Source organism: Camponotus floridanus, unplaced genomic scaffold (assembly GCF_003227725.1).
Source record: "Camponotus floridanus strain SB8 unplaced genomic scaffold, Cflo_v7.5 scaffold9, whole genome shotgun sequence".
NCBI lineage: Eukaryota > Metazoa > Arthropoda > Insecta > Hymenoptera > Formicidae > Camponotus > Camponotus floridanus.
The window spans coordinates 1,624,689-1,642,905 of record NW_020229860.1 but is presented as its reverse complement, the minus strand read 5'-3'; the positions used below and the strand labels follow the sequence as shown (position 1 = coordinate 1,642,905).

At 37.1% G+C, this 18,217-nt stretch overlaps 1 protein-coding gene across 2 annotated transcripts; it reads right to left on the bottom strand.

Annotated features, from left to right (window-relative positions):
- Window positions 1-766: 766 nt before the first annotated feature.
- Window positions 767-15,457, bottom strand: LOC105259247 (LHFPL tetraspan subfamily member 6 protein). Of its 2 annotated transcripts, none has more exons than XM_011271081.3 (5): window positions 14,050-15,457; window positions 9,790-9,908; window positions 5,254-5,429; window positions 4,344-4,442; window positions 767-2,544 (listed from the first exon to the last, which is right to left on the bottom strand). In XM_011271081.3, exons 1-5 carry the CDS (start codon window positions 14,137-14,139, stop codon window positions 2,411-2,413), a joined length of 618 nt encoding a protein of 205 aa, XP_011269383.1. In that variant the 5' UTR covers window positions 14,140-15,457; the 3' UTR covers window positions 767-2,410. The 2 variants fall into 2 exon arrangements, with proteins under 2 accessions (XP_011269383.1, XP_025270589.1); XM_025414804.1 differs by having other exon boundaries at window positions 4,344-4,439.
- Between the last annotated feature and the right edge of the window lie 2,760 nt (window positions 15,458-18,217).

The window sequence follows — 18,217 nt, the reverse complement described above, 5'->3', positions numbered from 1 at the left end:
GTGCACGCATGTGTGCGTGCGCGTGCGGCAGAAAAAAAGCCGCGATTAATCCCCGATGCAAGAAGTAAGCGGTGCATGGAGATCCCATGCGTGCTCCGATCTGTTTGTTCAGCTTGGATTTTTATCCGGCCAATAGCGGTGCCTTCACCGAATAACGCGCGCCCATCGTTTGTACGCGCCATTCCGTCAACACGTGAAATTCAACCGCGTCCACAATTGTGAATTTCACTGAGGCTACACCTATATACCTTGGTCACATACATGCATCCCGAATATTACATTTTTACATCGCGCACAAATACCGCAGGCTATTTTTTACCTGAGAGTCGTACAGGATGATTCAATATTCGTGAATGCGAGACTCCGCGACCGAATTGCACAAATCCTTTTTTCCTCAAAAATCCCGGAAGCACTGATTGTTTCTGAATTCCAAACAGCGAAAAAATAAAAATGTAACTCTGATGAAGTATCTCTCTCACAAAGGGGTCACATTATTTATGATATTTATAAATATTACGATTTGTAATTAAAGCGCAGATAAAAGTCCAAACGAGGAGGCAGATGAAACGTAGGACGAGAAAATACTTTTCTTAAACGGTCTATTCAATCTTTCGATTCTTTTGTTTGACAAAAAAAACGAAGTCAAGAAGATCTGCGGATAGTTTAGATAGGAGCCGCGATACAAATAAACTACTACCCGCAGCTATAGAAACCCAGAACTTCGACCCTTCCTGATCCCTTTATCTTTTAATTACGCGGATTTCGCTAGCCGCTAAATTTTCCGCGTCTGGCTTAAACCCAATTTTCTCAACATTCTCTCTTGCGTGCGCGATTCAATATGGAGAACAATTACTTGTTTGATAGAGTAGCTCCACGTAAGAATTTCCTACGTATAAAACGCAACACTTTTCTGTTATCCTATAAAACGATCAGATAAAGCGATATTTTATGCGAGACATAAATACATATATTATTCGAAAAAAATCTGGGATCTTACGTTTGGAAATTTAATAAATTTTAAGAGAAAACACTTAGACGCACAACTGACAATCATCGTTTCGTCAATATCGTTATTTTCACGAAAGAAATAGCATCTTGAGGAAGGAATCCGAGACGAGGATAAATAAGAGAAACGTAGAAAATCTCTAGAGAGTCGAAACGTTCTCCACGTCTATGCGATCGATATATCCGAAGGGCTTCTTCGGGACCGTGGGATATACATAGCGATTTCCCGTCTTCGAAAGGAGGGTGCGGTGAGTCCACCTGGATACCGTGATCGTTATCGACGCATCTGAATGCAAAGTCCCGTCGCGAAAGAGATGTGTATGTATGTGTTCGTATTTCTCCCGGTCCGAATCCTTTCGCGCCACCGTGTATACGCCCGGCAAGCGAATTGAAAGTGCTGAAAGGCGAATTGCCAATTGCTTTGTCGCTTCCACCCGGGGCTTACTACGGCACCAAATTGGAAATACCGTAGCAGTTCTCGAACAGTCTGCGCCGTGAAACAAGACTATAAGATTCACTTTAAACGGTATATACATACGTACATATACAGGTCGCGTATGCTATATACAGAGGCACAGAATTTGCCTCGAGAGGGTAGATATGCGTTAACCTGTCAAAAATTTCATCAATCTTTCGAGACCCAAACTTCGAATACAGTTCTTATATTTTCGTTGCGAAAAATTGTCCAATAATATTAAAAAGAAATTATCAAAAAGAAGGCAGAATTTTTTTTCCAAACTCTTTGCACACAAGAGAACTTTCTTACAATTTAGCGGAAACCGTTTCTCCCTCGCGTGTAAAATTATTTATCCCTGTGGATCGTATACTTTTCTCGTGTTCGACGGATATATTCAAAGTGGAACAGAGAGGGGGAAATTAATTTTTTCAAATTGTCAACTCGTACCTACCCACTTAACCGTTCAATAATCAATCATTTGGTTTATCGATGAATTATGTTACGAGCGCGACGCTCATTTAAAGCGTTCGCGCCGGCCGTAGCGCGAGACGTGTCAATGGGAAGGGGGTTAGTCACGCATATGGCACGTTTGCGTTAAACCATGCATTAAATCTACGTGAAATCGCAAAAATTTGCATTCTCGCCTCGAATCGAAAAATACGTGTACGTAAAATATGTATGAGATGCGAGGCCGCACGCAACTCGCAGTCGTCACGCCGCGACAAACAAAAACATCCCGCGCAAACGTGCGACGTGTTTATATATGCGCGGGATGACATATGTGCATCTCGTTTCGCGCCTCGACCCGGATGGGCGACGGAGGGTCGCATACTTACGCACGGCGCATGCACGCAACAGGCGCGATGATCAACAAACCGTGACGATGGAGAGCGTGGTGGTCGTCTTTGGCGAGGCGTAGGCGTGAATCGACTGCGAGTATCTCGATTGTCAAATGCGCAGGGGATCCGTGTGCGAATTCGTGGGCTTGTGCCGCGCCGCGCAGAAGCTCAGGCCGAAGCACAGCATCAGCAACGCCACTGAGCCGACCAGCAAGTAGCTCGACCAGGACACCGAGCACTTTCCTGAAACAGATGGCATCCGTCTGTCATCGACTCGGCGAGTATTCTGCGGCGTCATCACCCCCGGGAATTCCCGGCGAATAGCTCAGCAACCTAATCGTCGTGCCGAGAGGGTGAATCTGATCGCCGTAATGGCTTAATCAGTGGCTCGCGGAGTAAATTAATAAACCGACGTAAACGGATTTTACCCCACGAAATAGGTGTTGCTCCGTATGGAAAAAGTAAACTGTCAAGGTTTTTTCGTCGATTTTTCAAAGTTACAATTAGATTAAGAATTATTTCTTTTTAATCATTATAATAAAATATACGGTTGAGAAAAGAGATATTGCTACGATATATCTTAATTGCTCATTTTTTCTTAATAATGTATTTTTTTTAATATTATTTTTTCGCACTTAATGTTATTTCTTTTTCACTTTATAAATAACTGATTTCGCGATAGCGATAAGAAAAGAAAAATGTTATTTGATTTAAACAAAATAATATTATTGACGTTGGCGCAAATTAATATCGATATTTTCAATTCAGCATTAAAATAATAGAAATGTTAATTACGAATGTAATGCCTGGAAATATATAATTCTCGTCGAGTCAGTTAGCTTTGAATAATTTCAACTATGAGAACCTTTGTACTTCTATTAAAGTTTACAAATAAATCCAATTTAACTCACAGGATATATCGTTTAACAGACGGAACGTGCTATCGAAATATATACATCCCGTCATCGCTTTGACGTCTGACCCACCATCGGTCTATTCCCATATTCACCTGGGGACGCTTGTCACCTGTGCGTCGAATATACAGAGCATATGGACTACATTCTCTCGGTCAGATAACTCTACAAAATCTTGTCGATAAAAAAATGAATACGTTAAATGTCCCGGAGTTTTTTTGGAATTAATTTCGCATCGATATAGTTTTTTTTTTGTTTTTGTTTTCAAATATATAATCACCCTTCTGCAATTCTATTTATAAAATATCGAAGCGTCGATAGAATTTTTGAATCGCCAGAGAAAAATTAAAAATTTTTTTAATACGAGAATTTTCTCTCTTATACAAGGCAGCGCACGCCTGAATATAAACAAATATTTTCCCTAGTTATATATCGCGTGGCAAATCTATCGGATGCAAATTTAGTATCAGGGATGATCCTGCGGAATACAACAACGTACGCATTCGCAGTCACGCCGGCAAATCCGCGGCAAATCAATAACAATCCCCCGGGTATTGAAAGGCAAATCACCACCGGATCGTCTATGTCGAATCAGATCGTTACGGGCATGCTGGAAAATTACGGGAAAATCAGAGGAATTACACTCGAGATCGGCGTGACGTGGATTGCGCGGCCCCGCAAACTTACAAGAGCCATAAGTCTCGACCGGTTTACGTAAAGTCTCGGAATGGCTGTAGGTCGTTGAGTGCTCCGTAAAACGCTCCGGGAATTCGCCTGCGAAAATGCGGAAACTTCCACCACCGATACCAGTCCGTCGTCGTTGTCGTCGTCGTAGTGTAACGTCTTAAGAGTAATCACGTACAGACACACGTCCGCGGATTTCTGCTGCGCCACATCGAAACGGCAATTTCTCCTTGAAGACGTCGTTAAACTAGGAAACGAGCAACTAAAGCGTAACTCCTGCCCCTCCTTCCGTTCGCGCACGAGTTCCTCGAGCGTTAATTAGTTATCGAATTAGATCGATAACTCGCGCCGCATTCCGCCGGAATTAAGTTCCGGACTGCCATTCTACGCTCACCGTATCGCTACGCGGAATACGAGTACCGAATACGGACCAAGAGTACTCACCGAGATTGTAAACATTGGCCCCCTTTCCGCAGGATTCGCGTACCTCCCGATTATCCCAGCCGATCGGATACATGATCAGACCGCCGCATATCATCGCTGCTGTAACAAAGAGATAAAAATAGTCAATGAATTATAAATTATACGACGGAGAATTTATAATCCACCTTAAACGAGAGGAGCGTATTTATAGCTTTCTATTTATCCATTTTTCCGTTAAAATACTCTTTGCAGTTTTCTCTCGACAGTATTATGTATTAATTATATCAAAATGATAAACACACACATGTTCAAATTGCAAAATTGCGAGTCACACATTTACTTGAAAGACAGAAATATTTTAAAAGGAAGAAATAATAGCGAATTTTGCGACTTCAACGTTATGTCATACGTTTTTCTCTCGAGAAATCAGTATTACGAGATCCCCAACGTCATCCCGCATCGATCATGTCGTACAGAGCCTGCGGGCGATTCTGTCATTTTTCGAAAGCGACCCTCGAACGCAGGTAGAAGCAAATCGAGAACAACGAACTAACTTGAAGCGCGTAAATGGAATACGTCAATGCGCTGGAAGAAGGATGACGTTACCATGATATCTATTTTATTCAGGGACAGTTCATTATTTCGTCGCGAGATGTGAATTTCTCGCCGGTCCATTACCTTCACCTCGCATCAATTTGATGTCACCAGACAAACTGTTATTTTTAAAGGTGCATTATCTTTTCTTTTATATTCGAACTATAAAAGGAATTTAAAAAGTCTACATTTTATACAATTCAACGATACATATTTTCCTTTTTCGCATAATATGATCATGATACGTTGTTAACGGCTCATTATATCACGTTATGAATGAAATTAATTTCGAATGAAATTATTCAATTGAATTACAAGGCGCGTATGTGACACTCACCAGCGAGCAATTGCAAGGAACCAAGAACTCTTGTGTGTTTCGGCGTTTTTAGAATGTGTGGGAGGAATGATGAGGCCGCTGCAAAAAGCGTCAAAGCACCAATCACTGCGATCGCGACGCCGATTCCCATCATGACTGTACTCGCCTGCCACCAGGCACTCGGTATATCCCAAAAGCTGTAATGTAACATCAATCACGATAATAAATTTCTGAAATCACTAGCCGTTTGTTAACGTATTCATATTTTATTTATTTCAAAAATGATCTAATTTTATTAATCGAGAAAATTGTAAGATTTGTAAGTAATTTTTGCACCTAAAATATATTTCCGCGTGTAATATTAAATTATAATTAAAAGGAACAAGAGGAAACGTCAAATTGGACAAGCTTTTGCATGAAAATGTTTTATTAACATAATGGAACAATCCGAATAAAGCTCTAATCGACGTATTTATCGTAAGCTGGAATAAGCTTTATTCATTATATTATTTACGTACTCATAGTTGTTCTACATTAATTAATATAACAACGTGTACGGCTTATATGACAAAATTAGCGCGGATTTATCGAGCCAATGTTTCAAGCAAAATGAAAAAGCAAATATATTTTATTCTAATTACATCCCGATGTAATAATATTACGAGAACTTACTCAAACGTGAAATTATATTGTATTTTGATGTATGTAATGAGTTAAAATTTTCATGGCGAAATTAAACAAAGTTAAGCTAAATTATATTATTACTTTGTAATTTTGAATAAATGCGATGATTACTAATTAATTGTATTTTATAAATTGGAATATTAAAGCGATTTTCCAATCTAAATTTTTCTGTCAGAAGCTCGACTCAAATTTTTTAAATATAGAAAATATTTTGCTACAACGAGATTTATTGTTACAACAAACAATCAGTATCACATAACAATTAGAATGCAATAATGTAAACTTTATGTTATTATTATAGTAATTCGAAGAATGAAAGTTGAATATTCCAACTAAAAAAATTAGAGAGATTGTCAATATCGAAAAAATGCACATAAATATGCAGTATATTTTTCGTTTTACGCAAATATTTTTCGCGGGAGATATCGTGGCGTAAAATATCGTATTATCTGTTTTTAGCTTCCCAAAGTTTTGACCCGTTAAACTGACCAAATGCAATATTTTTTTCAGCGCGCATTCTGACGTAAAATATCGTATCGTTCGCTCTTTTGTTTCGAAAAAATGGAATATTAATCGTAGCCCCAATGCTCTGTCTATATAGCTATAAATATTCTACCTATTACTCTCGTAGAGATTTTCTTGATTATTCCTGTTAATTATATTAACTCTGTTAATTAATTATAAACCTAATTTTAATTAGCTAATTTGATTTTGATGCTTTGCGTCAGTAATTTTGAATTGTTCTAATTATTTCATGTATTTCAATCTTGTTAAGTAATAATAGATAATATCTAACAATGTAATAATATGAATGTTATCTTTTTACAATTTGTTTTTACAAATTATTTTTCCCGTAAAATTTAGAATAAAACAATTGCATAAATTTTCGAATTATCGTAATTCCATGTTGAGAGATAACGAGTCTATCACAGAAACTGATGAAATTATCAAATCAATTCCGGCAGAGACCAAAGTTGCATTAGCACTTATACCTATTATATTGGTATCAGAAGAGAGAAATCATAGAGGCGGATTTTATTTGATAATAATTTGATGATATTTATAACAAATATAATTTCAATTAGTATCTAGATTGCGATACTATTGACACATATAAAGTGCATTGAAAAACATATTTCTTCATATCAAAAAAAAGGAGAAATATATTTCTTTATATCAAAAAAAGGAGAAACGATCAAATTCTTCAAAGAAGATTTATTATCAAAATTAAGAATAGACATTGTGGAAAGCTTACCGACATTTTCCTGGAAAAATAAACACAAAATTATGCTAGATTATATATTGCTAGAATACATACCGCGCGTCTCGCTATATTCAATTGACTCTCTATTGAATCAAATCTGGCAGAGTAAGTAAAACTTTGCTCGGATGGGGAGTACATCGTCATCGCGATGAAAAAGAAAGAGGAATGAGGAGCTTCGCCAGAGATGGTACTGACACCGACGAAGTCGACCTACATACGAATTTGCGAAAATTAAATCAGAGATTGCATACGCGAGATATACATTTTTATCGCTTTTCCGCAGCGCACTAGTGAGATCTCGTGTGCAAAAAATATACCTGGAATTAAATTTGCGGGTGGCTCATTGTTAGCGCTTGCCTCCCCGTGTCGTATTCTCGATGAGAGGAATATGTTTTATAACAATACCTTTCATAGATAGAAATATACGCAAATAAAGCAATGTATGTCATAATTTTAATCCTTAGCTTATTTTATAATTTTTTGAAAGATTTAAATATGATGTATTAACGTCGGAAAACATTTTTATTACATTCTCTTTAATTGTTTTCAATGTATTTGTTTTAAAAATAATTTTAAAACAAAGTGTATTTAAAAAAAAAAAACAGATAAAGTTTCTATTCGTCCATTGACGAGTGCTTTGAAAAATATGCAATACTAGTACACGCGTTAACTTTATTTTCTATGCTTTCCATCATTGTACACGTGCTGTCATGAAGTAGGTTGTCGGAACAATTTCCATACAATTCTCCGTTGCCAACGTCATCAATGTATATTGCTGAACCGACTCACGTTGTCTATTATAATTCATATAATATGAAAATTTCAATTCTCTCAAGGGTTTGTGAAAAATGATTAAATGAAGGGAAGTGTATTATCGATTCAAGTTAAATCAAACTCGACATAAATTATTCTCACGATCACGTACGGTGCAAATCGTCAGTCGAATGCACAGCGTTCGATAAAAAAAAAAATAGGACGAAACTTCTATAATTTATCGCGGGTCGTTGCATCACTTTTGCCGCGTAAAATATGACGCGTATTTTCGACCGCGTCTATCCAAATCCTCTTCTGCAAACGGGCGTTAGTCGATAACGGGCGATAATACGAATGCGCGGAATAGTTCAATTCTTGTTTTTAACGCTTTCGCTGATCCTACGAAGCGAATGCGGGGATTTGGTATGCATCGTTTAACTGCCGCGATCGGATGGAACGGTACTCGAAAAACACATGACTCATGGATACCTTAATACATCGCATTCCCAAAGCGCAATCCAATTCTATTAATCTTGCGCGCTTACACACCGTTACTGCGATAATTGTTATTCCCGTTATTATCATTATCGGTGCCATAACAGGAATAGAGTACAATCCAACCTCTGTATATTCTCTGATTAATTTACTGTATTAATATTAACACCGCTATAATTACTATTAATATTAGGAGAATTTGTTTTAATGTATACTAAATGCAGGTTACATGTAACCTGCATATATTTTTTGTTAAAATGTAATTCAGAATATCATAGTTTATTATTTCTTTTTAGAGGAAAGAGATATAGCTGTTGAAAATATGCATAGATGATCAAATGACTAACATTTAATTCAATTATTCGTACGCATTCAAAAGTTAAAATAAATGGATCTCGAATTAATCCCTGTATTAACAACTGAGAGAGTCTCTTTTATTTGAGTAAAGCAATCAAAGAGGCATTATTTTGACTGAATTTATAATATTTCATGTAATTTCTCGCTTCACGTACAAATAAGAAAGAATCGCGCCATTTCTCTTTCTACTTTTTATAATTTTTTTTGTTAATAACGGTGTTCTGTATAGTTTTAATGCTGCAAGTCAACCACGATTTTTACGATCGTTCATAAAGAAAGTTTTTACGCTCCGTTTCCCGAACGAGTAGCGCGGAATTATTCTGGTCGCGCGACGCGAATTATACAAGTCACTTGAGCTCGGTTGAAATTATTCGGATTCACTTCTCGAACTCAAATTAACCCGTTGTCGAATTTTAAATATTCATCCTCGCGCTTGAAACACGAGTATGTATAAAATTACTCTCTTTATTACGCATAGAAAAAAATGTATAATTAAGATGCCTTATATATAATAATTCGCAATAAAATCCCATTTCTGACAAGTTATTAATTCTCAATTATATTCTCGGTTGGACTATATTATAATAATCATTTATTAATACAGAAATATATATCTTACTAGTACTTATATATGTCTTATCGATTTAATATTATTTTGAAATATATTTGATTTATTTGTTTCATATTCTTTTACATATCTTTTAATTTTTTTATTTTTTCTAAACTTTATTCCGTATCGCTTATACTTTTTTTTAAATTATAACCTCATGAAATAATTAAAATTATCATATTCAATTAATAATTTGAAAGAAATTAAACGAACAAACGATAAATTGAACGAACAAATTTGCAGTAGATCTTTCACGTCTCGCATAATCTAACAATAAGGAGACACTTGACGCGCAAACTTTGCTCTTTTCGCACTTAGGAATCGCAGATGAAGAGGAATCTATATTCATAGTGCTTTGAGAGATATGAGAATATATTAATGGAAAAATACGTACCTGGAATATCTCGCGCATTCGTAAACTATCTCGGGCGTGGTGTTAGGGGGCCTAATTCGCGGATAGTTGCAACGTCGAAAGGAACTGAAGTACGCATCTGCCTTTCCCAGTAGTCGTCCCTAAAATACACAAGATCGCCAAAATGACGATTATGTTACTGTGTAAGATTTTATAATAAGATTTTATAAAATCGAAAAACTTAGCTAATTATGGACTTGATAAGATTTAGAAGAGGCGTACTTAAAATTATATATATATATTAATTATATTATATATATTATACATATATAATATTAATAAAAAAAATTTAATGAAACTCGTAAACATGACAAGAAATTTTGCAATTTCATTTTATATTTTTTTAACGTAATTTTTTGCATCGCACATTATCAAATAAAAAATAATAATAATAAATGAAAAGTGTAAATAAATATAAAATAGATATTATATATGTTAACGTTATTTAAATATTGCTAATTTCTGACACAGAAATTCTTGCATCGATTAAGTGCATTAACATCTAGAGCAAAATACTTAGGCACTCTATGTATTTTATACGTGAAATTCTCTCTCTTTCTCTCTCTCTTTCTCTCTCTCTCCGTATTACAGTACAGAGTGTATTGAGAAAAATTTTCTCCTCTTTCTAACAAATTTTGCAAGCGGCGCCAAAGAAACGGGAAATGTCTCGCCGCCTTGTTTGAATGCTTTTGATTGCTTCTCTTAATACGGAAAAAATATAACGCAACCGTCTATCGGAAAAGGAAGAAGAGGAAGGAGGTCGTAATAAGCTCGCTTGTCGTTTACCAAATGCCGTTTTCTTTCAGAGAGCTCGTTCTTTTCGCATTTATTTTCATTAACAAACCGTAATAAAAGTCCCCAAGTTAAATTGCACGATTTTGCAAACAAGCTCTTTTGTAAAATATTTCAATATTTCATATCCTAAATAAATATAAAATATCGAAAAGCTATATTTAATAACTAACATTACAAAAGAATGTTAGTCATTTTTTATTATTCTTTTTTTATTTTTACAGTTTTTTTATTATTCTATCGATATTGAACTCGATTTTCCAAAGTAATAATAAAAAAAGATTAAATAAAAAATAAATTAATATTTAAACAAGCTTCCGAAAATGATTATATTATATTTGTATAAAATACATAAAAAAATTATTTACAAATATTTGATCTATGTCATAAAATGTTAAAGAAACTTGTATGCATTTTTTACAAAATTAACAAAATTTAGAAGAGATAATAAATATTAACAATGAAAATTGTATGACTAAAGAAAATAATTGGTTTTAAACGTTTTCGATGAAGAGATTTTTTTGTAAATTCCTCTTTATAAAAATAAATTCTTTCAATGACTCTATAATGCAAACTTACATTACATGTAACATTACATTATCAATTTTAAACAGTATAAATAAATTCTTAAAAAGAAATGGAATATTTACAATCAATAATATAAGATTTTAGAAAAAAGAAAATTGTGTGTAAATATATTAATGTGCAGAAATATTAATTTTTGCCATTTTCCGCATACCTACATCTTATAAAAAAATTTGTAACAAAATTATACAAATCAGTTGCCTGGGAGATGCAAAATAAATTTATGAAATAAAGAAAGCCGGAGATCCATAATCATATAATTGATAGATAGAATTTTACTTTCAAGAGCCTTTTTCATTTCGTGCGATGCGGAGAATATGAACAATTTGGTTCTTCATTGGAAATTCCATCTGAATAAGACTTCGTTTGTAAACTGTATTTTGTATCTGCAACAACATTGAGCAAACCAGGATCAAGTAAAGGCAAGTAGTCGCGCGAAGTGCAAAGTTATCCTACCCAACGGTATTCGTCCCATCAACTTCTCTCTCGACCAAGTTGCCGGTGCCCGAAGCGTTCTTGTCTCGTTCGAGAATCTTGTACGCGTAACGAACGTCTCGGTAAGTTTCAAGGACCGAAATTTTGCCTCGCATCACGGCCAGAACATTGTTACACTTGTTGACAATGCTTGCTACGCGATTACATCTCAAAATCATTCTATTATCCGAATTACACTGTACATATTGCAAAATAAACTATATCATTTCGGCATGCAATCATAATTGTCACAACTGTCATAATTATACTTTGTACAAAAGTACATTTCTTAATCCCAGTTTCATACTTTATTAACATTCACAATCTTTTACATTAATAAAAACAAATGTATAAATAGATTCGAATATTTCTTCATCATATTTCTTAGATCCGAGAGATATTTTGTACCAAGGTACACTTTTAATCCCAATTTCATACTTATTGACATTGCATAATCTGGTTTTACATTAATAAAAAATGTGTAAACAGATTTCAATCTTTCCTCATATTTGTTTTAGCGCTGAAGGATATTTTTTACATATCTTTCGTCATAATTTTTCTATGCTTCTTAACTTTTTACGCCGGTTAAGTCACAACACGGAATAAAGCGTATTAAGACGCGTATATCGTAGAATTAATGTTTCAGTTTTCGTTGTTTCGTTTGCCGTTTAGAACGAAGAATCCGATTACTATCGCCGTTCCGCGATCCATCTTGTCAGACGACTCGAGCTTGTTCGATTTCTCACGTTTTCTTTGCCGTTCTCCTTCTCTTATTTCTCTAGCTTCTCTGCTTTTCTTATTTCCCCCCCCCCCCAAGTTGTTCTTTTCTCATTCTTTTCTACGCTTTCCCGTGTCTCGCTTCTTTGTCGCAGATACCGGTATCTCATTTTACATCTCGCGCACACGAACGAAACGATGTGAAAATGAAAAGTAAATAGTACGCGCGAGATAATGTCGTATCCTCTCGAATAACATTGCAGTCTTAATATTAAAGCTCAGGTGCAGAAGCGCTTTAAAGCAAAAATCCGTTAATCCGTATTTTAATGGAAGTACACGCTCTATCTCCGGCCTTCAACTAATTTATTGAAATACATCGATACACGTGTAATCGGATTACACTTAATTACGCGGCAGAAATCAAGAATTAATGGATATTGTCGAGTATGGTAGCCGTTGCGCATCGCTCTCAACATTCTGCGCAAAACTCGACCTCGACGAGTCTTGAAATTCGAGTTTACGAGTTTTAGCCATTCGATTTCCCGATGAATGAATCCCCGGAGTGATAAATGGACCGTCGGTCGAATACACGAATGCTACGAAGTGTGCGGACCGAAATAACGTAAAAAAAATATATATATATATAAACTCTATCTTCTCGTAAACTAGACCTTAACATCAAGATGGAATCGTTCGTTATTCAATAAACTTAACTGTCTTATTGCAATCGTGAAACGCGGCGTGTCGTAAGCTCACGAGAATCTCGATACTGATGTTTTACTGGCCGCGCATGCAAATTTCTCCGGTTTTATCGCGATGCCTTAAATTGCTTTACGATCGTGCCGAAGAAATTGTCGGAGTCATCAAAATCCGTCGATACAAAACCCGTCGACGACTCCCCGGAGAGGAAAAACGATTTTCCTCGCGTGTTCGCATATAAGTCGTTGTCGTGTACGTACACGAATAAAAGTCCTGAAGATGCGCGAACTATGATCGTACAAAATCCGGAATGATCCTTCGGCGAAGTTGCACGAACGCGAAAACGACGTCGTACGGTTGTACGATGGAACGAGGAAGTGTCGCCGCGGCGAAGTTCCACTCGATAAGTATAATTTTCAAAGTTGCCAGTTATCGCCTAAAAAGTTATCGGTTATTTTGTAGCTGTTATTCGCTAGTCGCGTGAAAATCGCGCGCCGGGAATCGTCAATATGTGTATCGTCGCGGGGGGAGGAAGCTAACCCGTTTATAACCGATAATAATGCTATTCTATTCGTGTTATTTGATTCGATAGTATATCGTGTTCGTATTTATCGACATGGCTGCTTTATCGCGCCATTAATATCGCACGTTAATGACCATCAAACATCGAAGCGCCACACGGTGCGATAGAGAGATATTGATTGAATTATAAGGGGGAATATATATTTATAACGCCAGTTTAATATATCTAAGGACGGGAGAGAGAAAAGCGAGAAAAATTCATTAATTATCATTATCATTAATTATCTACGGCCGCTTCGAAACTTTCTCAAATTCCTTTGAGATTATCCAACTTTACTCCAATCTTCAAAAAATTACTCCATGGCGCTAAAAAGTTCAAGAACACTCTCGCATAGTTTTGGCCTTTTGTTCGTAAAGTGGCATAATATAATTAAGAGCAGACTCATCGCTTACCTGAATCCAGTAAGGCATGTAAAAACCGGCGCACGCCAGAAACGAGGCTACGGTGGACAGAGTAGCCCACAGCACGCACAGCACTGTCATCTCATCGGTTTAAAAGCGTCCGCCTCTCTCCCTCACGCACCGCTGTTCATCCTCCATTCGTGGATAATTATCAAGGTCTCCGAAAGTGGCGCCGGGGATCTCGATTACATACTCTCGTCCGCGAAGAGCGTCCTTCCGACCAATCCAACGTCGACAGCCGTTTTCGACAACGTTGACCCGTCGTCTCTGTCGCTTTTAAATCGCCCTCTCTTTATGTCATGCCTGGCAAAAGGCACCAATCGATCGTGCAAGTGACATTTATTAGGGTATTGATGGTCTTGTCGCGGCTCGCTTGATGCTCGCTAGAGGGGGAGAGGGAGAGCGATCAGGGTCGATCGATCTCTTAATCGTGGATCAGGTCATACCCGCGTTCTCTTTTCGAGCATGAATGCTTCAATCATCGTCCCCGATCTGCGTCGTCGTTTTCCCGCTGGTGAAAATCTTCGACTCGTCGTGGTTAATTCGATCTCTACGAGATTATCCCGCTCGTAAAACGTGACCGAGAGTATCGCTTCTTCGAATGAGTCACGCAGTTAATTCCGATTCCCGTTCCGTAATATGCTTCGCACCTCGGAAATTGATATTGAACGACGATGAAACGAGGGCAGGATCCCCCGAGTTACCACGTATTTATGTGCGTGGAAACTAATAAGAAAGTTATACTTCCAGACGATCACCGGCTACATGAAGTTTCACGACCGATCTGCTCCATTTTGACACCGTAATGTTGCCAACAAGATTCAAGAAGTTCATTATTCAGCCAAAACTTGCTAACGTTGTTCCTCAATGATCTCGATGTATATATTCTAGACTGTCTCATCACTTCGTATCGATCTAGTTCGCCGATCGAAACGCGGCGCTTGTTGAAACACGTCCGGCGATAAACGTCCGCAATTCGTCGATCACATCCTTCACTTTTTCACTCTCTGCGTCTCGCTGCTATTTCATCAAGAGATATTTTCATCGAGACTTAATTTCTTGCAGCGATGGTACCGCGTTCCGTTGCCAGACGCGCTCTTCGTTAATTATAGATCACCACACCACGGTTCACCACCCACGTTGCGTGCCCGATAAGTACCATTCGTTTCGGAGCACACGCACTTTAACGTCCACGACGCGGGAGATGTCGAAGAACGCACACGCAGTGTTTGACGATGAAAATTTCTCACGATCGAAATTTCATTTCAATCCGATTTAGGTAATCCTTCTGAATGAAACGGGGACGAGACGACCGACGACGAGGAGAAATGTAACGTGCGCGAATGTCCGACGTCGTCTCGTCGTTCTCGTCGTCGTCGTCGTCGTCGCGCACGGCGCTGCTTCGTGGCTGCGACTGAACGGTTCCGTTCTCCACATTCAGCGCGTTCCTCCTCTCTCTCTCTTCTTCTCCTGCCCACCCGCGCCGCGTCGCGACCGCACTGCGTGGGAGAACGAAGAGCGCCGCGACGCAGCATCCCGCCTCTCGGACATCTGGCGGGCGCACGGCTGACGGTGTACACGCGTGTACATTGCGGAGACGTGTGCGTGCGCAATGTAACACGTGTACGAATCACATTGTCGACGTACACGTTTGTTAATGGAGATCAAATAATCGCCCCGTCCTTGTCTCCAAGTTTCCGGCGCGATGAATACGCGATGTGGCGAACCGCGAAGAAGCAAAAATGATGATTACGGGACATTGTCCCGTGCTGGTCTATTTTTTGCTGGTTATTACGCGATGACAAAGTTCATTGTTATCCCGCTGCTATTTGAGCATTAATCATGCTTATCTGTTTTTTTTTGTTTTTTTTGTTTTTTCGACGCGTACAGAGCGACATGTCAATCGATAGACTGACGGACTTTAGGGTCCCCGGTGTATCAATTTAGGGATGAAGAGCTCGACGCTTCAGTTGTTAAGCACTCAGCCAAAATAACTGAGGGTTTATACCTACATATACTCATTAAGAGGGTTGCAAAATTCAAGGCAAGATGATAAAAATATTGTATTGAGATCGAAAACTTAAATTTGATCTTGGTCTTGGCTGATTCTTTGTAACAAATATCTCGTATTGTCGTGTCTCCGTTTTATTAACAATTTTTATCCAATCCGAACAACTTAAAATAATATTTAACATAATCTATATAGCAATTATTACTCGTTTATGTATTTCTCAAAGCATAATATATTTATTTATTTATATTTATATCTATGTACGAAAAGGTAATTGTATATAGCCAAAATGCAAACGCGATTCACATATATACATTCAGAGAACTGCGTACGCAAAGTTTTGTATTATTAAATAATTATGTGAAACTTTATATTGTTTATTGTATTAAAATTTTAAATTTGATAATAGAAATGTTTCCATTAAATTAAATGAAATAAAATTTTGTAAATTCGCATATAATGATTTTTGTCTCGAATTTCGAAACAAAATAATATCAAGTCTCGTGTAACCTTATTTTAATGTATCGCGATAGATACAGTCGCGGATTTATACAAAAAAGCCTTTCGACGTTTATATTTTAACATTTATTATACATACGATATGTTATAACTTATTATTAAGCGTTGTTAAAGATTACAAGCGGTTTTAATAGTCCAGAAAATAAACAAATGAGAAACAGTAAAATAACTTTGGTAACCAAACTCTTGGCTCAAATCCAAAAATAATAAAGAATGATTTTGTTTCCAAACAATAAAAAGCAGAAATTTTTATTATAAAAATCTTCTACATTTAAAATACTGAAGCTTATAATTATCAATGAATATATGTAAGCCCCAATTCCATGTATATCGATTTCAGATATTAATGCTGCGTTGCACCTTCCTGACATAAAGCTCCCAAAATTGAAATTGAAAATAGTTAACTAATTAAAAACTATTATTAGACTATTAGAATATTGAAAATTAGAGAATCTCGTGAGTTCAATAATAAAAATTATTATTTGAAAAGGACGCATCTTCAACATTTCGCAAAAAGTTAATAATTTTTCCTTGGCATTAAATTTTGTTATTAATTATATGTTTTTTTTAATTTATACATATACATTCATTACTTATTTATATCTCTTTAGCTTATATACTATATATACAGATCACTTGATGTTGATGAATCTGCCAGCATATTGTTCCGATTAGTTCTGCTCTACGTCCATCGTGGTATCTCGTTAACATTTCCATCATCTATCATAGAGACATAGAGATCCTCTCGTCCATTCTCCCCGCTATCGACGGACTTGAGTGTCCCTTTTGGCACCGTTATCAGTCGCATTAGGAAAATGAACGCTGTTTTTTTTTCTTTTTTTTTTACGAACATCACGTGACAGATATAAAGAGACACAATGCCTGAAGAAATAAGGATAAGAACGAGACCGGAAAATGTGGCAGGAAAAAAAGAGCAGACTGACAACTTGGAGCAGAAATGGCGACGATGTAACGTTTCATTTCGCGTGGAACAGTATAAAACTTTCTATTCTGCCGAGAGAAAGAGTGTAACCAGGACTCGTTTACGCACGTGTACGTATACAAATTGAGGCGACCCGAACAGCACAAGCAGAGAGAGCAAAGTACGTAGACGATTTCGGAATAAAATCTCATTTCGGTGTAAATATCATCGAGTTTTACCGTTATGCAACGCGCGAGATATCTCGTTTCTACGCAAGCATACCTTTTTTTATTATATTATACACATACATTTTTATATTATCGATCGCAACATCGCGACAATAATTCTAATTATACGCGGAGAGATGTTATTGATATTGTGACATTATTCAGAGATCAAATAATATTTTCTATATATTTTTCTAAACGTTCAACGAACATTCGCCGTCAAGCGTTTTCAAGAAAATCAACTGAAAGGAAGATCCGAGATGAAATGCAGCGAAACTTTTGAAAACGGAGAGCAAACTCTTTGCCTACGATATCATCGCGGTGGACCCGGCTCTCCTTGCGCCGTCGAACGAGAAAAGCGCTATCCCCTCGAACAGATTATGAGTCTCGGATTTATTTTTACGGCCGGCCAGATCCCAGCGTCATGGACGTCGAGGCAAACTGATACCGCTCTCCCTTGATTCGATAGCGGTGCTCCGA

Coding starts and splice junctions, on each gene's coding strand:
- LOC105259247 (XM_011271081.3), bottom strand. CDS start 14,139: ATGACAGTGCTGTGCGTGCTGTGGGCTACTCTGTCCACCGTAGCCTCG. Junction 5,430..9,789: donor GAATGCGCGAGATATTCCAG/GTACGTATTTTT, acceptor GTTACATTACAG/CTTTTGGGATATACCGAGTG. Junction 2,545..4,343: donor GGCCAATGTTTACAATCTCG/GTGAGTACTCTT, acceptor CATCTGTTTCAG/GAAAGTGCTCGGTGTCCTGG.